This window comes from Heteronotia binoei, chromosome 2, assembly GCF_032191835.1.
Source record: "Heteronotia binoei isolate CCM8104 ecotype False Entrance Well chromosome 2, APGP_CSIRO_Hbin_v1, whole genome shotgun sequence".
Taxonomy (NCBI): domain Eukaryota; kingdom Metazoa; phylum Chordata; class Lepidosauria; order Squamata; family Gekkonidae; genus Heteronotia; species Heteronotia binoei.
The window spans coordinates 176,319,748-176,342,088 of NC_083224.1; the positions used below are offsets into that span (position 1 = coordinate 176,319,748).

A 22,341-nucleotide genomic window follows, 5' to 3' on the forward strand; every position below is an offset into this window, starting at 1 on the left:
CCCAGCACCGAAGAGCTTTCTCTCTTGCTAGATGTAATCCTCTGCCCTCTGCCATACTTCTCGGCAGATTTAACAAGACAACCTACTCCCTTAGATACTGTCCTTGTGACCACACATCTGTTGAAACAGTCCTTCATGTCTTGCTCCACTGTTTGCTATATTCACAGCTTTGTAACTCACTTCTGCGTCCCATTTTAGAGAAATCAGGAGGCTGCTCGGACGCCTCGAAAGTCTGTAGGCTCCTGAGCGATTTCTCCCTGGAAAACACTGAAATAGTAGCCAAGTTCATTTATCCGGCCACCATAATACATCAAAGGATTCTGTAACCATAGTTTTAATTGGTAACGATGTTTCTAAATTTTAACTATCTTTTGTATTTTATGGGTAATTTTTATTCTGTATAACTTGATAATCCTCTTACTCTGCATTATTGATTTCTTTTATGCCAATAAAGGATGATGATGATGATTTTTAACAGCTTGTTTCCCAGAAATTTCATAATCTTCTATCAGGCTGGTGCACCCCTTAGCTACACCTAGTCAAAGCTCTGGAGCAGCCACACTAAAAGGTTAACAGCAGGCAGAAGGGAACCCCCATCCAAATTAAGTTCTTCGTGGCCTGATAAGGAGCAATGGCTCTCTGCAGGCAACACAAGCTTATGATCCAACGTACATTTGTTAAGAGGGAAGAAGAGGAAAGTGTTAAAGGTCCCCTGGGACAAAACAGGTTTCCCAGGCTCCACCCTCAAAATCTCAAGCAATTCCCTAATCCCAAAATACAACTCTATGCCCAAGGACTCTGCTCCATTATACCCTCACACGTGCAAGGAATGAGCTTTCAGCTGCTTACAAAACCAGCAATAATTGCCATTATTTCTTAAATTCTCACAGTCCGAACCAGCGAGAGAAACCACTGGTGCAGCATCTTACAAATATTCTCCCCAAAGAAGGGGGAAACCAAAAAAGAGGAACCATAAGTAAATAAATAAGATCAAGCCCTCTAATCTCTATCATAACCTAACGCAGTGGTTCCTCAGCCTTTTTGAGCCTGTGGGCAGCTTTGGAATTCTGACAGAGCACGGTCGGCATAGCCACAAAATGGCTTCTTCAGGAGGCGCAGCCAGCCACAGCTTACCTTCAGTCACACAGGGATGATCCTGAGCTATGGTGGCAGCTGCTGCCAAAGCATTGTTTTTAAAAATCTGTCCAAACCTCCAATGGCCATTCAGAAACCTTGCTGGGCAAAAGCCCCTCCTGACCCCACCCACTTCCAAAAAAACACTTGGTGGGTGCCAGGAAAGGTGTCAGTGGAAGCCCACAAGTACCATGTTGGGACCTCAGTTCTATGTTAGATTTTATATGTTGTAAGCCGCCCTGAGCCGCTTCGGTGGGAAGGGCGGGATATAAATATAAATATAAATAAATAAATAAATTTCAGGTGCATTTCTGTGAGTTGGTGAGGACCCTCCTCCCTTTCCTGGATTTCACTTCAAAACCAACAAGATAATGAATTCAACACTGAGCAACTGCAGGATCCTTTCGCAGGCATCCCCCTTGCTGCAGCCCTCACAACAATCCTGCAAGGTAGGAGTTCCAATCCCCACATCGCAGAGGGGGGAGGGGAGACTGATGACTGCTTGCAATAAAGGCGCCTTCAAGCTTGCAGCCAAGGCAGCGTTTCAGACCTGATTTGTGCTCGGCTCTCTGAGCAAAACCGAGACAGCAGCTCAGCAACCGCAGCTCGACAGAGAGATCAAAGGCGATTAGACCACTTGTTGCAGAGGGAGGCTGGCTGAAGTCCTCTCAGAAGAAAATCTGGGGCCCTCTGAATTTCACTGTTTCTCATCCACATCCTCCAGAACTCAAAGAAGCCCTGCCGGAGTGAACTAAAAGGTCATCTAGTCCAGCCCTCTCTTGCTGCTGTTTCTGCTAGGAGATACTTCAGGGGAGCACACCAACCAAACAAGAAGGCACCAGCCCTTCCCTGCAAGGAACAATTAGGGCTGCCAACGTTTGAATTGGTCTTTCTTAGCTGTCCCTTTAACATCAGTTTGGTATGCACCAACTCTAGGGTTGCAAGCTCCAGTGATTCTCCAGGATCTAAGACAGAGAAAGGGCCCGTGCTGGCCTTCTTCCTGTGTGATGGGGAGGGGGGCTTAAACCTGGAAACTGAGCTTCCTACCATCTAAGGTTGCCAACTTCCCGTAGAGTTGCTAACCTCCAGACGGCAGGCACCTGGAGATATCCTGCTATTAAAACTGACCTCCAGATGACAGAAATCATTTCCCCTGGAGAAAATGGCTGCTTTGGAAGGTGGACTGCATGGCATTCTACCCTGCTGAGTTCCCGCCCCTCCCCAAACACCTCAGCCCCCAGGCTCCACCCTCAAAACCTCTGGGTATTTCCCAACCCAGAGCTGGCAACCCTATGGGCATGGAGATCTCCCAGAACTATAACTGATCTCCAGACAACAGCGATCATTTTCCCTGAAGAACATGCCTCCTTTGGAAAGTGGACTCTATATGATTATACCCAGGGCTTTTTTGGAAGAAAAAGCCCAGCAGGAAGGAACTCATTTGCATATTAGGCCACACCCCTGATGTCACCATTGTTTCACACAGGGATTTTTTAAAAGAAAAGGCACAGCAGGGACTCATTTGCATATCAGGCCCCACGCCCTGACACCAAGCTAGCTGGAACTGCGCTCCTGTGCCTTCCTGCTCAAAAAAAGCCCTGGTTATACCCTATTGAGATCCTCTCCTCCCACATCCCGCTCTACCTTAATTTTCAGGAATTTTCCAAGACATAATTGCCAAGCCCAGCAGCAATCCTTCTGGTTTTACTCACAAATAAGTCCTGCTTAGGTCTCCAAGACATTTTCTGAAAGCAGCCTCTCTCCATTTCTGCTCTGTGGCCTTATTTCTTCATTTGCACTTTGCCTTTCTCCCAAAAGGGGATCCAAAGGGGCTCACAACATTCACCCCTTCTCCGTTTTATCCTCACAACAACCCTGTGAGGTAGATTAGGCAGGAAGTGTGTGACTGGCCAGAGGTCACCCAACAAACTTCCATGGCAGAATGGAGATTCAAACCTGGGGCTCCTTGGGTCAGCCATAGCTCTTGCAGAGTTGTCCTTGAAAGGGCAGCTTCTGTGAAACCTCTCTCAGCCCCACTTACCTCACAGGGTGTCTGTTGTGCGGGAGGAAGATAAAGGAGATTGTGAGCCACTCTGAGATTCAGAGTGAAGGGTGGGATATAAATCCAATATCTTCTTCTTCCTTGTCTGACACACTGAGCCACTACTACTCCACACTAGCTCACCATTTCTGCTCTGTGGTCTGTGACAAGGACATGCAAAGAGCCGTTCTGTGCATGACTTTCACAGGAAACAGTTAACAGCCAAAATAAGATCTCGCAAAGAGCCAACAACCACAAGAAAGAAGAGAGAAAAATTAAAGGATGCTTTGGGCTGAAGAACGGGCCTGAAAAGCCCCGTGGTGCAGTGTTAAAGCTGCAGTACTGCAGTCCTAAGCTCTGCTCACGACCTGAGTTTGATCCCGGCAGAAGCTGGGTTTTCAGGTAGCCAGCTCAAGGTTGACTCAGCCTTCCATCCTTCCGAGGGCGGTAAAATGAGTACCCAGCTTGCTGGGGGGAAAGTGTAGATGACTGGGGAAGACAATGGCAAACCACTCCATAAAAAAACTGCCGTGAAAACATGAAAACCACGTCACCCCTGAGTCGGAAACGACTGGTGCTTGCACAGGGGACTACCTTTTTTTACCTTTGGCAGAGATGAGGCAATTATTGATTTAGGGGAGGGACGGTGGCTCAGTGGTAGAGCATCTGCTTGGGAAGCAGAAGGTCCCAGGTTCAATCCCCGGCATCTCCAAAAAAGGGTCCAGGCAAATAGGTGTGAGAAACCTCAGTTTGAGACCCTGGAGAGCCACTGCCAGTCTGAGAAGACAATACTGACTTTGATGAACCAAGTGTCTGATTCAGTATAAGGCAGCTTCATATGTTCATTTAAAACCTTTTTTAACCTGCAGTTCCTCCTAAGATTTTAAGGTAGTTTACGTGCTTCCCCCTCCTTCATTTTTAACTCGCAACACCCTGTGAGGTAGTTAGGCTGACAGTGACTGTCTTACTGTGACTACAAATCTAATGGCTGAGTTAGGCTCGCCAGGCCTGTGTTGGAAAATACCTGGGGTGAGGGGAGGGGAGGGGCCTCTGCATGGTCCAATGTCATAGAGTCCACCCTTCAAAGCAGCCATTTTCTTCAGGTGATCTGATCTCTGCCAGCTGGAGAGCAGTAGTAAAAGTGGGAGATCTCCAGGCCCCACCTGGAGGCTGGCAACCCCACCATGTGTCAGGAGCCACCTGGTGATCCATGGCAGGGCAATGCTGAATGTTCAAACCAGACATCATTGGCAAGCTGTGCCCCCTCCCCCCCCCCAATGCTGCAAAGAGAACAGTGGCTGCACAGTGGAAAATCAGAATGAAAAACAACTGTGCCCAAAACATTCACTTAACATATGCGTTGAGTAGAAACATTCAAAATACTTTTTATAGATGAGCAAGTACCAGTATATCAACTATAAACACAAGGCTCATAAGCACAGTCTCCCATAAAGAACAAGTCAATTTCACTGCATGACTCCGGAAGCGTTCTTAGTCCTTGAAAGGTTGTAGAAAATCCGCAGTTAAATCCTGACACGAAGTCTATGCACAAAAGTCGGCTCCAAAGGTAAGTTTGCCTTCACGTGATCGCCAGCTTGAAAAATCACGTTTCGCTGAATACAGCTTTTTCATAAGCCGAATAAATTTTTACTTATAATCAATCTCTTGCACATGCCAATCTCTCCCAAGTTTTCTTCTCAAATGACATCCTGAAAAGCTGTATTCAGCAAAACATGGTTTTTCAAGCTGGCGATCATGTGAAGGCAAACCATGCAGCCGACTTTTGTGGATAGACTTCGTGTCAGGATTTAACTTTGGATTTTCTACAACCTTTCAAGGACTAAGAACTCTTCCGGAGTCATGCAGTGAAACTGACTTGTTCTTTATGGGACGCTATGCTTTAGGGTTGCCAAGTCCAATTTAAGAAATATCTGGGGACTTTGGGGGTGGAGCCAGGAGTCTTTGGAGGTGGAGCCAGGAGACATTGGGGGTGGAGCCAAGAGCAAGGGTGTGACAAGCATAATTGAACTTCAAGGGAGTTCTGGCCATCACATTTAAAGGGACTGCACAAATTTTTAAATGCCTTCCTTCCATAGGAAATAATGAAGGATAGGGGCACCTTCTTTTGGGGCTCATAGAATTGGACCCCCTGGTCCAATCTTTTTGAAACTTGGGAGGTATTTTGGGGAGAGGCACTAGATGCTATGCTGAAAATTTGGTGCCTCTATCTCAAAAAACAGCCCCCCCAGAGCCCCCGATACCCGCGGACCAATTCCCCACCATTCCCTATGGGAATCGTTCATAGAGGTGCATGATGGCTCTGGGGGCGGGGCTTCCCCCGCCGGCCAGCTGGCTGGGGGAGGGGAGAAGCCTGTAAAACCGGGGGATCCCCCTCTGGGACCTGGGGATTGGGAAGCCTACTATGCTTATAAGCCTTGTGTTTATACTGTTGATATATTGATACTTGCTCATCTATAAAAAAAAGTATTTTGAATGTTTCTTCTCAAATTATGTCTTAAGTGTATGTTTTAGATGAAGTTGTTTTTTCATTCTGACCACCCCGCAATAGTGCAGCCGCCGCCCAAGGCTGAAAGCTGCTGGATCATTTGATGGGGGAATTGGCACCATGCGCACAAGGCCACAAATGTGGTAGAGGCCCCAGGCCACCCAGCAACCAGAGATCACCAGCACCGCTCCCCCCACAAGGCAGCAGCCACATACAACTGCAGGCCACCAGGTGATCCAATAGGGGGCGCAGGACCAGCCAGAGAGTCACGTGCTCGGTGGCAGGACTAGGTCCCCAACATATGAAAGAAACTGCCAAAGAATGCCCCTCACAATAGACCAAAACTCAGCCGCTTCATGGGAGTTGCAAGTATAGCAGTGGCTAGGGTTGCCAAGTCCCCCGCAGCCTCTGGCCATAGAGTACCATAGAGTTTTCCCAGAAATGCCTAGAGCAGCTAGAACGCATCATTGCCGGCGCAATGACATCACTTCCGAGTGACATGATTGTGCCGGCAATGTTGGGGGAGGCCTCTGCAGAGTATCATCTGTATGTACAAACTGTTCGCTGTGGCCATCCGGGATGGCATCCCCAGAGCTGCAGACCGAGTGGAGAAGTGTGTGACCTCAACTTGGAACCCTGAGCCAGCTTGAATGTGGCTGTGGTGGCTCTCGACTTACCAATGAGGTTGTTGCTGAAGCAGAGGGCTTCTCCTTGACTGCTGCAGACAAGGCTGTTCTGCCCTGCTGAAAACCACAATCAGTGGCTCCGCCCACTCCCCGCCCCCCAAGCAGCCTCCTGTTCCCTTCCTTGTGTGCCATTGTTCACAGGCCAGATAAGAGCCCCAGACGAGCTGGTTCCAGTCCCCAGGCCTTATGTTTTGACACCCTTGGTCCCGTGTTCCCTCTAAGCCAAGTTGGCATGAGCTAGCTCACAGTTTTTTTAGCCTCCGGCTCACACATTTTTGTCTTAGCTCAGGAAAAATGACCCCATAGCAAACTAATTTATGCAGTAGCTCACAACTTGAATGCCAGTAGCTCACAGAGTAGGATTTTTGCCCACAAGATTCCACAGTTTAGAGGGAGTGTTGCCTTGGTGTACCTGAGAGCCAGCTTGGTGTAAGGGTTAAGTGTGCAGACTCTTATCTGGGAGAACCGGGTTTGATTTCCCACTCCTCCACTTACAGCTGCTGGAATGGCCTTGAGTTAGCCATTGCTATCGCAGGAGTTGTCCTTGAAAGGGCAGCTGCTATGAGAGCCCTCTCAGCCCCACCTGCCTCACAGGGTGTCTGTTGTGGGGGAAGAAGAGCAGTCTTCTTCTTCTGATGCTGGAGACCAACAAGGAGGCCACCCCTTGGCTGGTCCCTGTAGGAAATAAGATATGCTCCTAAGGTGGACCCCTCTTAAGCCTGCTTCAGTCAAGCTCTTTTCATTAATAGAGGAGTCAGATGTATTCACAAAAAGACAAATGGATCAATTCACCATTGGGGTTACATAGAACTTCCATATGCAGAGGAAGTGTCACTGGGAATACGAGTTTACTGCAGAACAAACTGCAGGCCCTCGTGCACCACTTTTAAGGCTTTCCAGAGGACACTGGATTGGCTACTGTTAGGAACTGGGATGTTGGATCAGATGGACTTCGTAGGACCAGGCCCCCCTGCCACAGAGGCATATAGGGGCAGCAAATCCTGCCCCAATTGGTGCCCCCCCCCGGTTGTCTTCTGTAGTCAAATTACAGTCACCTACAAACATGTTTCCTTCCCTACCGGGACCAACGCCCGTCATGCAGCCCAGCACTGTAAGGAGGGCAATTGCTGTGTCCACAAACACAGCCTCTGACTGGTCCATCCGGTTCCACTGGCTCGTCCTCTGCAGCATCTCTGAGGCACTCTGACTGGGGAATGCTCTCTTTCCATAATTGTTTTCCTTCACTACCATGCCTGAATTGGTCATCATCCCCACACTATCCGAGCACTCCCTCAGGGCCCCAAAGAAGCCAGTGCATGTGAGCCACCCAGATGCGTCACCCTCTATCCCAAAGACCAGGGAATCAGGGGAATTCCATCAAATTTGGAAAATGTTCAAGGCCAAAATGCATCTATAACACACAAACCCATCCACTTCCCTCCCTTAGAGGCAAGATTTTCCTCTGTTTTTGTTTCCTCGCCTGACTGACCTGCCCTAGTAATGTGTTTTCTTTTTTCCTGAAGAACTCCAGCTATCCCACCCTGTCAAGTATAATATTTTGGCTGTTTGCTCAGCCCAGGGACCTGAGGATTGGGACCCCCCTTTAACTTTAATGGCACTTGAGATGTTTGTTAATTCCAAATTAACAAAAATATTTTATTCAACATAGAGGGGAAAGGTCAGGTGAAATTCAGGGGCTGAAATTTCTGAGGGAAAACCAAAACATGCACAGACTTTAGTTCTTATATTTCAAGCTAATGAGTCTTAAGCTATTCAGAGCTACTTAAAATCTTTATATTGAGAGGCTTTTGTTCCAGTGTTTCCCCAAACACTCCACTATACTTTCTTTGAGTATTCTCTGACTCTTTTGGTTTCCAGAAGACTGGTGCACTCATTCCAGTAACCAAACCCCTTCTCTTGAAACATCAATACTCATATTTCACTTTTAATTGACTCTTAAAGTCTCTAAAAGCAGTTTCTAACCACACCAGACCAGGGATCTCTACACTCTTCAGAGCTAATTCCCTGTTTGACTGGGTAGGGGATGTTCTTCTTTCTTAGAAGAGCTGCCCCCTTTCCTTGGTCTTCACCTACTTCCCAAACTTCCTTGCCAACTTTCCTTCAATTCTCTGTCTGTGTTAAATTGCTCTCAGCCAAGGCTAAATTCCTAAACTGTCAATGCTTAACTCTTCTCAGCTAGGGCTGAAATCAGATTGAATTCTCCTCAGCATCCAATTCTGAGCTCTGCTCAGCTGATGCTAACCAATCAGATCTCTTGGAACAGTCTGTCCTTCAAGGTTCTCTGGCTCTGTGAAGAATGAACCTGTCACAGCCCTTTATCAGTTTACACAACAGTTTTTCTAAGTTTTTAAAAGTGCAGCCCATCACAGCAGCCTTCCGAAGTTTCCATAGGGATGCTTCTGACCATTCAGCATCAAATACTCAGTGAACACACTACTTGGGTCTGGCTTGGAGGTGGAAAATGTTGTCACATTGCAGCTGACTTATGGTGACCCTGTAGAGTTTTCAAGGCAAAAGATGTTCAAAGGTGGCTTTCTATTGCCTGCCTCTATATAGCAACTCTGGATTTCTTTGGCAGTCTCCCATCCAAATACTAACCAGAGGTGATACAACTTTGCTTCCAAGATCTGACAAGATCAAGTTAGCCTAAGCCATCCAATTCCTAGTTTTAAAACTGGGCAATTAGGGTTTGCTCAGGTATGTCCTACTTCAGCAGACTGAAACAAGCAGACTATCCAAGACCCTGATGGATACCGCAATCTAATTGTGGCTCTCTCCCTTCACAGCTTTGCAGATTAGGTGTGAATCTGGAAAACAAAGAGGTGACTAACGCCAATCATATTAAACCTTTTTTTAACCTTTCAGAGTTTTCAAGGAGAGGAAGGCAACAACAGATGACGTACCCGTGTTCTGCAAAACAACTTAATTGTGAGCTGCAGTTTGGTTTTCCAAAAAGTAAATCAGCATGCCGGCTGAGGCTCTCTGTTGATGCCAGGAGATTCCAATCTCAAAGTATTTAGCTTGGAAAGCAAGCAGTGCATGAACCGAACAGTTGATAGACTGAGCCATGACTTGGAAGTCCCTGACTGGAATTTTGCCCTAGGTGTGGAAATTGACTTCAAGGTGCCACCACTTTTGGTGATTCCTCATGGAGTTTTCAGGGTAAGAGATGTTCAGAGATGGTTTGTCGTAGCCTGCTTCTGTGTATCAACCTTGGATTTCCTTAGCAGTCTCCCATCCAAATACTAACCAGAGCTGACCCTACTTAGCTTCCAAGATATGGTGAAATTGAGCTAGCCTGGCCTATCCAAGTCAGAGCCATTTTGCCTTACATCAGACTTAAAGTATGTCCCCACTAAAGTTGCCTGATGAAGCAGCCCCGTGGCGCGGAGTGATAACCTGCAGTACTGCAGTCCAAGCTCTGCTCACGACCTGAGTTCAAACCTGGCAGAAGTTAGGTTCAGGTAGCTGGCTTAATGTTGACTCAGCCTTCCATCTTTCCAAGGTCAGTAAAGTGAGTACCCAGCTTGCTGGGGGGGGAGGTGTAGATGACTGGAGAAGGCAATGGCAAACCACCTCGTTAAAAGTCTGCCAAGAAAACATTGTGATGTGACATCACCCCATGGGTCGAGTGTTGCCTGATACAAGTTGAGGGCTGGTGGATGGGATTGTAGTGTCACCTGAATGGCTTTGGCTGCTTTGTAAATAAATGCACCTGCAAGGAAGGATAGCTCAGTTCAGGCATCACATAGGGTTGTCAATCTCCAGGTGGGACCTGGGGAGCCCCAGAATAACAGCTCATCTCCAGATGACAGAGATCAGTTCCCCTGGAGAAAAATGGCTGCTTTGGAGGGGGGACTTTAGGGCATTATACACTGCTGAGGTCCCTCCCCTCCCTGAATTCTGCCCTCCCCAGGCTCCACTCCGAAAATCTCTGGGTATTTTCCCACCCAGAGCCGGCAACTCTACATAATTAATTATGATATGTGATTATCTGGATGTGGGCAAGGCTAACAGGGCCCCATCAGTTAAGGATCTGAAACCGTAATTTAATTAGTGTGGCTTAGCAGATAGAATACTGAGATATCCAGGTTTGGATCTCCCACTGCTATGAAACTTACTTATCAGTTGCTCGCTCTTTGCCTAACTTACCTCATAGCCTGCATTTGAGATGGAGACAGACTTAGTCAGGCCAATTGATGCATTACAAAATCCTTGTGTCCCACCAGATGTGTTTTGATTATGAAGAGTCAGTTTTTATACCCCACTTTTCTTTACCTCAAGGACTCTCCTTAAGCAATTTACAATCTCATTCCCAAGAGGCTAAATGTGATGTGTGGGTTTGATCCGGCAGGGCAATCCCAGTGGTTTTCTTCTGGGGCTCAAAAAGAACTGTCTGCCTTTGGGGCTAGAATTACCTGCCGTTCAACCTTCCCTGAAGTTTGATCTAACCCCAGGGAAGTTTTCCTGGGGCCATTCAGAGCTGTTTCTCAGAAGCCAGCTCTGCATTCCAAAGGCTCAAATGCCAAGTGCCCTTTACACATCCCAAGGTGAAGGTTGGAAGCCACGCAAAACAGGTTTCAAGCTGAGTAATATGCAGAAGCTCTCTTTCCACCTGTTGGGGAAAACCTCCTCTGGTCTCTTTTTTATCCAGAACCCAAAAACTAATTTACAGCACAATTTAGAGAGGGGGGACGGAAAGTCTTTTGGGAGCAGATGAGCCGCTATGTGGGTGCAGGAAGGGTGTGTGCCGACGTATGACTGGTGCCGCCACAGTGGAGGGGAGGTACGTGGACGAGGGGCCGCCCGAGCACCACTGCGCCCGAGCGGAGCACAGCATTCAGGCGGAGGAGGGGGTGGAGTTGGGGGCATGGCCAGGCTTAGGCCGCTTCCTGAGCAGTTTGGCCCATGACACGCCCCCCCCCGAGAGGCGCAACATCACGTCAGCAAAAATAGCGGTGTGCCCCATAGGCACTTGAAACAAAAAACAAAGGTCACCTCTGATGCTGCGGAAGCTCGCAAACCCCTTAGGGAACGGCGTGATTGCCTCACCAATCCCCTCGTGCCTCGGCTTGGCGAGCCCCCTCCCCAGCACCCAATCGCAGCCCTCCCTTCCTAGAAATACTTCCACTTGCCTCGCACAACTCAGTTGTTAGGGACAGGTTCGCGTGGTGGGAAACTCTGCCGGTGAGCTCCTGGCCATACAGACTTAGTGTGAGGGACAGGCAGGCACGTTGGTGACAGGTTTTGCACCGCACGGTTGCTTTGACAGTATCTTTGACTTGCGAGGGGCTAACTGCTAGGGCTAACTGCTCTTGTTTCCAGGTCTCCACAGGTTCCAGGCTCTCAGAGGCTCTGCATGTGAGGACTGCCGCCCATGGATGGGTAAGTTCCACTGTCCCCCATCCCCCCGCCTCTCCCTCCCCTCGCTCTCAACTGCTTGGTGTGCGAGCATCTCTGGCACTTGAACCAGGCAGTGGGCTCCGGCAGGAGGCATTTGCAGACCCTGCTCCCCAGTGCTGCTGCCTGCTCCCTTCCCTTGGTCTGCCCTCTGCTGCATTCCCAACCCCTGGAAGGGCAGGGTATGTGTGTGTGGGGCAGCTGCCCCGATGCGGGGAGGTGGGTCAGAGACTGTCCCTTTAAGAGAGCGCCCGGCTGAAACAGTCTGCTCTTCCAGCCACCCCCCTGCAGGTGCTCTTGATCTCTGTCTCCGTTTTGCAGGTGGGACTCCAATTCAGTGGCTTCCGTGAGTGTTGCTCCACCACATCCCCACTCCCTCAGCTATTTCTGCCCGCCGCTCTGAATGGAGCACGGCCACAGCGAGACTGCCCAGCGCGCACCAGGGAGACTGTTGCACTCGGAAAAATAAAGTCTGAGCTGTGCCTTCTGTTGTCTCTCCTCTTGGCATCTGCTGCACATTCCCTGGGTAACACCCCCCCCGTCAATGGCCTCTCTGAGGGAATGCCTGGGAGGGTGGGCAGACTTGGTTTTTTTGGGGGGGAGAACGGTCTATAAGCCACCACACTTACCCCTGCATGGCTGGACAGGGGAGGGGAGTGCTGCCCTTTAGCCTGCCCAGGCTACCTGACCCCACAGGGCTGTTGAGCGCAGGTCACTAAGGGGGGGATGATGAAGTGGATTCAGAGTTCTGCGGCTGATGCACTCGCACTCTGAGTTTTGCGGCCCCCAGGGGAGGTGTTCTGTGCACATGGCAGGGGGCGTCAGGGCAGCACAGGGGGTCTCTGGGTGGGGGGGGTGTCTGCTGCTGGGCTGCTCACTCCCAGACACACATTCCAGCCGCTGTCTATGACAGCGAACTCCTGCACTTGGTACTTCCTGCTTGTCTGCCTGCCATTGGCGGATTGACAGCTTCTGCGTGGTCCCGTGCGGGCCTGACTCGCCCCCATCCCCACCCCTGCCTTGCCACCCCTGCCTCGCCTACCTCGTGCACGCATGCTCAGCCTTACTCCTGTTCCCTCCCCGTGTTAGTGGGACATCTCTCCTTTGCCTTTGATGGTCTGCCCATCATTGGCTCCATTTTGTTTGGGGGCAGGTCGGGGATGGCTATCAGCTTCTCTGGGGCTGGCTGTCATGAGCCGTGGCGCATGCGCTAGGAATGGCCAATGGGGTGGGTGAGCTGGTCCTCCCTTCCGGCTGCCTCTACCTCCCTTGCATGCCTATGCCAGCAGCGTTGCCATGGCGACTGTCTCCCTCACGGCAAGTTACGCCTCTCCCCTCCCCATTCTCCAGCATGCCGAAGTCCTCAGGAAGTCTATTAGCGGTGCGGCAGCTACACCATGGCCAGCTGCCACTTATGTCTGGATTAGGCTGCCCGAAACCAAGTAAAGGGCCAATTGCCCCTTTTAATCATTTGTTAAATAAATATACATATTTTTATTAAATATAAGAGATATACCAATTGGCCCTTTACTTGGTTTTTAACTTAGCTTTTGTATTGATTCAGTTTTGGCAGGGTTAAGTTTTTCCTTCCTCCTTTCAGTCCTTTCTCTGGTCTCTTTTTAATTCTTTGGGACAAGCAGGGCTTACAGTAGGCCATGAAGGGTGGAGCTGCTGACTGAATAAAAGCATAAACAAAGACGTGGCTTAAACCAAAATATTCCTTGAATGCCAATAAAGATTTAGACTGAAACAACAGAACAATTCGCCAGGTTTGGGGGTAAAACCAAATTTTAAAAAGGTAAAGGTAGTCCTCTGTGCAAGCATCAGTCGTTTTCAATTCCAGGGTGATGTCGCATCACGACGTTTTCACGGCAGACTTTTTTTACGAGGTGGTTTGCCATTGCCTTCCCCAGTCATCTGTACTTTCCACCCAGCAAGCTGGGGACTCATTTTACCGACCTCGGAAGGATGGAAGGCTGAGTCAACCCTGAGGCGGCTACCTGAACCCAGCTTCCGCCAGGATCAAACTCAGGTCGTGAGCAGAGTTCGGACTGCAGTACTGTAGCTGTACCACTCTGTGCCACGGGGCAAACACCTTGAATTAAAATGGTTCCCTTTAATATATTTATTTTGGCCATCAAGTTGTGGGCGACATCGTGGCCCTGGTTTTCAAGGCAAGGAATGAACAGAGGTGGTTTGCCATTGTCTGCCTCTGCATAGCAGCTCTGGACTTCCGTGGCAGTCTCTCATTCAAATGCTAACAAGACCTGACCCTGCTTAGCTTCCAAGATCTGATGAGATCGGGCTAGCCTGGGCCATCCAGGTCAGGGCCTTTAATCTCTGGTTCCGATTGAAACTCCGAAGCAGGGAGACCAAATCAACTGAAGTACTGCCATTTCTAAGTGCATCAATTATTTAGGAACCAAAATAGTTCCCATAAGAAAATCACAGATTTGGAGAAAAAGCCCTTTGAGGAAAAGCTTTGGGGGGGGGGGATTTTTTTGTTTCCAAAGAAAAAGGTTACAGAGAGGCTTGATAGAGGTTTGTAAAAATTATGCATGGGGTACGGAAAGTCGAGAGACTTTGCTCTCATTCTCTTGTAAGATCAGAACCTTAGGGATCCTGCTGAAATTGATGAGCAGAAGCATTGCAATAACCCAAAAGCAGTCCTGCACACAATATCTAGCCAACCTGTGGAACTCCCTGCCACTGGCTGCAATGGGATTTCAAAGGAATCAGGCAAATTCATGGAGGAGGAGGAAAGCAATCAGGAGCTATAAAGCTCTTGTGGCTAAATAGAAAGTATGCCACATTGGTTTGCTGCAATAGAAAACAGTCTCACAACTGTGCAGAAGCCACGGACCTTCCCATGTTCTCATTTCCCTTGCTTGTGTGTTACTGTTGCTTCGGTGAGGGGGGGGGGCGGTCTATTCTGCCTGTGTTTTGCTCCCTCTAGCAGTCAATTCAATTTTTTAAAAAACCCTGCAGAATTAATCTGGAAGTTTATGCCAGACGTAAAGTGATGCAATACTGAATAGATGTGGGCCTGGGTGATTCCATCTATGCTATATGTTGGGTTAGCTGCTTTAAGTCTCGTGGGAGAACGCTGATTGCCCATTCCCAAGAGACTCTCTCTCGCAGGCTGGTTACTAGCAGTTATCTTCAAAGCCTGGGTTCTTTCTTCCCCCCACTGGAGTCCAGGAGCAAGATGGCCTGGTTCATCCAAGTGTTTTAGGGAGCTTAATTAATCTTTTTTGACTTGCAGCCAGCGCATCTCTAGGGTATAAGATGTGTAGTTTTAGTTATGCATGTGGTCCTCAGGTTCTAAGTTTCACTGTGCCCAGCTGATGGAAGCTTAAAAAGGTAGCCCCCTGTGCAAGCACCAAGTCGTTACCGACCCATGAGGTGACATCACATCACGATGTTATCTTGGCAGACTTTTTACAGGTGGTTTGCCATGGGCTGGGTTTGCTTTACCCCCAGCAATCTGGGTATTCATTTTACCACAGAAGGATGGAAGGCTGAGATTTTACCTCAAAAGGATGGAAGGCTGAGTCAACCTTGAGCCGGCTACCTGAACCCAGCGTCCGCTCAGATTGAACTCAGGTCATGAACTCAGCTTAGACTGCAGTACTACAGCTTCCCACTCTGCATTATGGGGCTCCTATGATAGAAGCTTAGCCTGCATTTTTCTGTAAGTCTGATGCTTTATTTAAAATCTCCTTGTTAACATACCTGGATCTAGCATATCATTCCCTTGGAATTCCTGTGAACCTGAGAGCTCCTGGCCAGGGCTTGTCACAATAGACCACTAAAACACCTGCAGAGCAGACCCACCCTCCCCCCACTCAGGACAATGTGAGGAAAATGAGGAATGAGGAATGTGGAAACGCCCATATTTGGTGACTGGGGGGGTGAATTAACATTCAGAACCCCCTGGAGGTATTCTACAGGTATTCCTTTATTTGATCAATGTTACAAGTGTCCTGGCCCCACTGATGGACCTCCTGATGGCACCTGGTTTGTTGGCCACTGTGTGACACAAGAGTGTTGAGCTGGATGGGCCATTGGCCTGATCCAACATGGCTTCTCTTATGTTCTTATGGTCATCCTCTGTCCAAATGTTACAAGCTCAGTCCTGCCCTTCTAGCAATTCTAACCCAAAAGGGAAGTCAGTGCTGATGATCAACACACTCACTACAAGCTTTATGTGAGCATATCTACCATCCTTCCCCAACTCTGTGTGGATCTTGGCAGGAGATGGGCAAAAGAATAATCAACATGAGCAAGCGCCAGACTATTTGCATCACATGTAAATGAAGCTGCCTGGGTTTGGGGAACCAGGAAAATGGCCAGCATGGACTTCCTGAATCCAACGATGGTCCCCGGCCACTTCTACCAAAATAAAATGGTTCATTTTCAAGGGGCCACAGGGCTCCTTCTCTGCTTTCCCCTAACGGAAGAGAGATCAATACTTGGCATAGTTGGATATGACGGACATTAACAGCTGCAAAACTGTGCATGCTTAACTGGAAGGAAGGTGACTGGGGTACACCCAACCACGTGAGGACTGTCCAGAGCAGGACATTCCTGCTTCCCCCTCCACTGACCCCAGTTGTGTTCCTAAGGCTCAGTGGACCTTCATTGTTGGGCACAAAGTGGAGAGTGCAGTGAAAAGGACAAACCAGTGGGAATCATCGGTCCTTCTTCTGAAGTCTTTGGTGCCACTAAGTCTTTGGAATCATCCAGCTGGATAGTAAGTAAGTAAGTAAGTAAGTAAGTAAGTAAAAATACATGGATACAAGCCATTACCTTGTCTTAATGCTTACCATGGCCTTTCAAGGTAAGATAGTGTTGGTGGCAGAAAATGCCGTCAAGTTGCAGCAAACCTATAGGATTTTCAAGGCAAGAGACGTTCAGAGGTGGCGGGCCATTGCCTGCCTCCACAGAGCAACCCTGGACTTCATTGGGGGTTTTTTTAACAAACATTTTCAAATCTGATTTTTATATGTAAATCTTGAATTATATGAAGGTATCATGTGCAAAAATCATACATTCATAACAAGGAGCTTCAATATACAATAGACAATACATTCAATCCAGAATAGATCCAAATCTCAATATTGTAAATAGCCCGGGGGGGGGGGATTGCTGAGCAGGAACGCACAGGAACACAGTTCCGGCTGGCTTGGTGTCAGGGGGTGTGGCCTAATATGCAAATGAGGCCCTGGTGGGCTTTTCCTACAAAAAAGCCCTGTGTGAAACAATGGTGATGCCAGGGGTGTGGCCTAATATGCAAATGAGTTCCTGCTTGGCTTTTTCTACCAAAAAAGCCCTGTAAATAGCCAATATGAAGGATCATCAAATTCATCAGAAGGAACACTCTTCAACTTACATGAGGATCCCGGGATCTCGTTTTGATCATCTTCTTCAAAGAGGCAAACTTCAAAGGAATTACAATTCAGAAACAGTATATTCTGCGAGTCACAAGCACTTCCTCTTTCAGGGCAAGATACTATCAAATCTGGACACCATTGCACAGCTTCATAACCGAAATTAATCAGAACATAACCACTTTAGAGCTCTTTCTTACACTGGAATTGCTTTTGTTGAAATTTTCTTGTTAGATGCTGTAATTCTTCTAGTCGGGGTGGAATTCTAGCAGGAGCTCCTTTGCATATTAGGCCACACCCCTTGATGTAGCCAATCCTCCAAGAGCTTAAAGGTAAAGGTAGTCCCCTGTGCAAGCACCAGTCGTTTTCAACTCTGGGGTGACATTGCTTTCACAACGTTTTCACGGCAGACTGTTTACAGGGTTGTTTGCCATTGCCTTCCTCGTTCATTACACTTTTCCCCCAGCAAGTTGGGTACTCATTTTACCAACCTCGGAAGGATGGAAGGCTGTGTCAACCTGGAGCAGGCTACCTGAACCAGCTTCCGGACTCTTCCAAGAGCTTACAAGGCTCTTTTTTGTAAGCTCTTTGAAGATTGGCTACATCAGGTGTGTGTGGCCTAATACGCAAAGGAGCTCCTGCTAGAATTCCACCCCTGATTAGAAGGATTACACCATCTATGATGAAGCTTCTATGAACAAGCTAGTCTGGGCCCTTCCAGGTCAGGTCAGGAGGACAGTATTACAACCCCTTTTTGCAGCGAAGGCTAAGATTAAACCACTTGCTCTCCCTAAGCACAGCCCACCCTTTAAGTGAGTTTGAGTGGGAAAGGGAGGATTCACACTACTTGCTTGGTTGTCTAATTTCTTAAGAAGAAAACTGTCATTTGCTTTCAGGAAAACAGGAAGTCATTCGCTTAAACCAGGTCGTTACACATTTTGCTAGATGCTTCTCAATAACCTGTATCACATTGTATCATGCTGGCACGTGTAAAAGAAGAAGAATCTCCGCAGAGTAAAATTTTATTAGAAAACAAGTGGTTTTTTTTTTTTATTAAAAGAGCAACGCGTCTCCCCCACCCCCTTGAGCACTTCAGCTAGCAGCTGGGGGAAATGAGGCCGTCCCCTTTCTGGTTCTGGAAGGCAGCGCCGTGATGAGTTTGAGACAAGGGATGGGGAGATGGAAACAAGCAATTTGGACAGGGGTGTCAAAATAAAATGGGAGGAGATTAAAAACCAGGGAATGTTCTCCTGAAGTGCAATTTGGAGTCTGCCCCTCCCCCTTAGCCCCACGAGGGTTCCCCAACATTCAAAGTTACCCGCCTCCCCCTGGTTCGGGGTGGGGAGTCGACGGACGCCTCGGACGCCCAGTCTTGCTCTCTTTCCAGTGTTTAAAATCCAGGCAACAGAACAAAAATAATAATTTAAAACACAATATATTCTTTCTTCACATCTTCCAGCACACATCTTTAAAAGTAGCTCCAGGCAGAGAAGGGTACTCATGAACCAGCAAGGTAAATTCCTGGAGGGAGGGAGGAGGAAAGCAAAAGAGAGAAGGAATCATATCAGGGGGCTGATAAGAATATTTGCTCTTGTTTGCTGCCTTGAACTGTCATTGAATGGAGGAATGACAGGAAATAGGTATTAAATTTTGATCCTCATAGAATCACAGAGTTGGAAGGGGCCTTAGAGGCCATCTAGTCCAACCCGCGGCACAATGCAGGGTCAGTCTAGAGCAGGGGTAGCCAAACTTGCTCACCCGCCTCGCAGAATAAAAGTCAGATGTTCGAGAGCCACGAGACATGAACATCAGGCGTTTGAGAGCCACAAGGAAGGAAGGGACAAAGGAAGGCAAATAGATGGGGTGGAGAGAGAGAGAGGTGGAAAGAAAACAACTTTAACTTTAAATGCCTTCTCCAAATCGCTGGCTGGCTTAATGAAGTGATTTAAAGAGACAACTGCCTTCTCCAAGCAGGCTGACTGGGCGGCGGGGGCTTCAAGAGTCAAACACTGTGTGTGAAAGAGCCACAGTTTGGCCACCCCGGCTTAGAGCATCCCCAATAAGTGTCTGTCCGGCCACTGCTTAAAGACAGTCAGTGAGGGGGAGCTCACCCCCTCTCTCGGGAGCCGATTCCACTGTTGAACAACTCTTACTATAAAAGTTTTTTCCTAATATCCATTCGGAACCTTCCCACCCTTAATTTAAACCCATGATTGCAACTCCTCTCCTCTGCTGCCAAGAGAAACAGCACCCTGCCCTCCTCTAAGAGACAACCCTTCAAAAACTTAAAGAAGAGCAATTATGTCCGCCCTCAAGCTCTTCTCCAGAAAAAAAAAAAAACAGCAGAAAAAAGGCCCCTCTCAACGCTTACTCCCGGAAATCCTTAATTGTGGGCTGAACTTGGGACTTGCTGCAAACAAAGCAGGCGAACGAAGCATTGCTGGTTTTGCATTTGCTTCATCCAGAGCTTTCAGCTCCAGTTAGCCAGCCTTAAAAGGTCTTTGATAGATCCTTCTTGGGCCTGATCCAACAATGCAATCTGAACGCCCCATGAGAGGAAGGTGGCTGTCTTTGTCGGGAGAAGGAAGTGGACGGTGAATAAACAGGCATCTCCAGTTAAAGGATCTGGCAGTACGTGATGTGAAAGGCCTCTGCATGGGACCCTGGAGAGACACTGCCAGGGTGAGCAGACAAGACTGACCGGGGCTTTTTTTGTAGCAGGAACTCCTTTGCATATTAGGCCACACAGCCCTGATGAAGCCAATCCTCCAGGAGCTTACAGGGCTCTTCTTACAGGGCCTACTATAAGCTCCAAGAGGATGGGTTACATCAGGGGTGTGTGGCCTAATATGCAAAGGAGTTCCTGCTACAAAAAAGCCCTGAGACTGACCCTGATGGACGAAGGGTGTCTGATTCAGCATAAGGCAGTTTTGTGTGTTCATGAGTCCCATACTGTGCCGGGCTGTGTCTTGGGAGGGGCATGACACACAGCCTTGCCTGGCTGGGGAAGCAAGTTTGAATACAGCAGGGGCGAAGCAGGGTTTTCTGACATTTTTTCGCCCTTACCTGTGGCAAACCTCTTCTTGACCAGCGACATCCGGTAGCCGCTGCCAACCAGCTCCACGTCCGCCCCCGAGACCGTGCTGCCCTCGCTGGTAAACTGAGCGGCCACTGGGCTGGGCTTGGAGGGACCGTTCAAGGGCTCCCAGCTGGCCAAAAGGCGGCCACAACCTGGAGGAGGTATGGCGGCAAAACAGCACTTTGCAAAGTGTACGGACTGTGCTCCGGGAAAACCAGCCAGCAGGAACCTCCCTCCCTGCTCCCCAAACACTCAGGAAGCTGAAGATCGAGAAGAGCATCCAACCACACTGTCCTCCCCTCCCTCTCGAAGTGCAGCTAAAAAACTGCACGGTTCAGATCTCCTTCTCACCTCCGAGGCCTTCGGCACCAGGAACGTCCAGCAGCCGCCAAAGCAAGCGTTTCTCTTCCAGATTCCTGCAGGGGGAGACAAAGCACAGTTTGACGAATGAAAACACAGGCCCTTCTCCTGAACCACAAAGAGGGCAGGAAGTATATAAAAAAAGCAGGTGCCTTAAAAGCCCATTAGAATTTTCCTGAGTCCATCTAGCCCAGGGGTGTCCAACTCATTTGTTATGAGGGCCAGATCTGATATAAATGAGACCTTGTTGGGCCAGGCCATGTCAGGTTGGAATGGGCCATGTTGGGCTAGGCCATATGTGTACCTATTTAAGATTAGGTAGCAAAGATATAAACTTTATAAATGGCACAGACAAACACAATTATATATTTTAAAAAAAAACTTTAAACGTGCTTAAAATGTTAGCACTCGTTGGTCTTAAAGGTGCTTTCTTTGTATTTCTCTCATGGGATCCAGGGAACTGAGAAAAGGAAGCTCTGGCTCTTTCTCCAGGAGGGGGAGGAGCCTCAGCTAATAGAATGAAGGGAAATTTGGCTCCGTAGCTCTGCTGTGGGATTAAGAGAGCCTGGAAAAACAAGCTCTGCCTTCCTCCCCAAGGGAGGAGGCTCAGGCAATGGAGAAAACGGAGGTTTTGCTCTGTAGCTTCTGTGCGACTGAGCAAGACTTGCAAAGCAAGCTGTTATGCAGAAGGAAGCAAGAGCGAGGGAGAAGGAAGCAGATGACAGACAGTTGCTCGGGGGCCTGACAGGAGCCCTCTAGGGGCCTGGTTCAGCCTCCAGGCCGCATGTTGGACACCCCTATGCAGTAGCTCACCACTTTAATGTCAGTAGCTCACAAAGCAGAATTTTTGCTCACAAGTTTCCACAGCATAGAGGGAGTATTGGTGGCATCCGTTGTTCTTCCTCACACATTCTGCCCTTACCAACAACCCTGTGATGTAGGTTCAGGCTGAGAGAGAATGACTGGACCACAGTTCCCCAGCAGGTTTTGCGGAAAGCTGGGGATTTGAATAGGATCCCCGTGTTAGGGATCCCATGCTCCAGGTGGGACCTGGGGATCCCCTAGAATTACAGCTTATCTCCAATCCATAGAGATCAGTTCCCCTGGAGAAGATGGGTGCATTGGTGGGTTGAGTCTATGGCTTTGTACCCCACTGAGGTCCCTGTCCTTCCCAGGCTCCACCCCCAAGTCTCTAGGAGCTTCTCAACTTGGATCTAGCAACTCTACCCCTCCATCCCACTCCAGTCTCCGTGGGGACATGGCAACCCTAGGTCCCCCAGATCCTAGGCCAGCCATCTAACCACATTACAGCATTGACTCTAAACACAAGCCTTTCTTTTTCAGGACCACGATTCAATTCACGGTTCAAAGTTAGGCAACCAATTAAGATGGATACGATTAGTCATTTCCTGACCCTGAGCTACAGCCCCTGAATTACGACAAAGATAACATGGAGGGAAGAAGAGATCTCTACAGAGTAAGATAAGGCTGCTTTATCTCACCAACAGGCCGTCGGCTGCAGCCGGACGTTGGCCACTGGCTCTTCGATGGGCAGCAGGACCTGCACGTTGCTGAGCGCCACTGCTGAGGCCAGGGCAGACGCGTTGTAGTTGTAATCCACACACACGCGGGTGGCATCCGAGGCACACTCCCAGTTCACCGTCAGCTGCAGGGGGGCCCAAGCCAAGCCCTGCTTGGAATACTGCAGGGGGGAAGAGAGA

The 22,341-nt window shown here is 48.7% G+C and overlaps 1 protein-coding gene across 1 annotated transcript in view; it reads right to left on the minus strand.

Moving 5' to 3' along the window:
* Positions 1–18,187: 18,187 nt before the first annotated feature.
* FCHO1 (FCH and mu domain containing endocytic adaptor 1) overlaps positions 18,188–22,341 on the minus strand; it is a 72,140-nt gene continuing 67,986 nt past the window's right edge. Inside the window, exons 25-28 of the mRNA XM_060232509.1 lie at positions 22,123–22,322; positions 20,612–20,676; positions 20,248–20,412; positions 18,188–18,702 (exon numbers count right to left, since the gene is read on the minus strand). Of these exons, the coding sequence (XP_060088492.1) occupies positions 18,680–18,702; positions 20,248–20,412; positions 20,612–20,676; positions 22,123–22,322 (453 nt within the window). The 3' untranslated portion in view covers positions 18,188–18,679. The remainder of the gene's footprint in view (positions 18,703–20,247; positions 20,413–20,611; positions 20,677–22,122; positions 22,323–22,341) is intronic.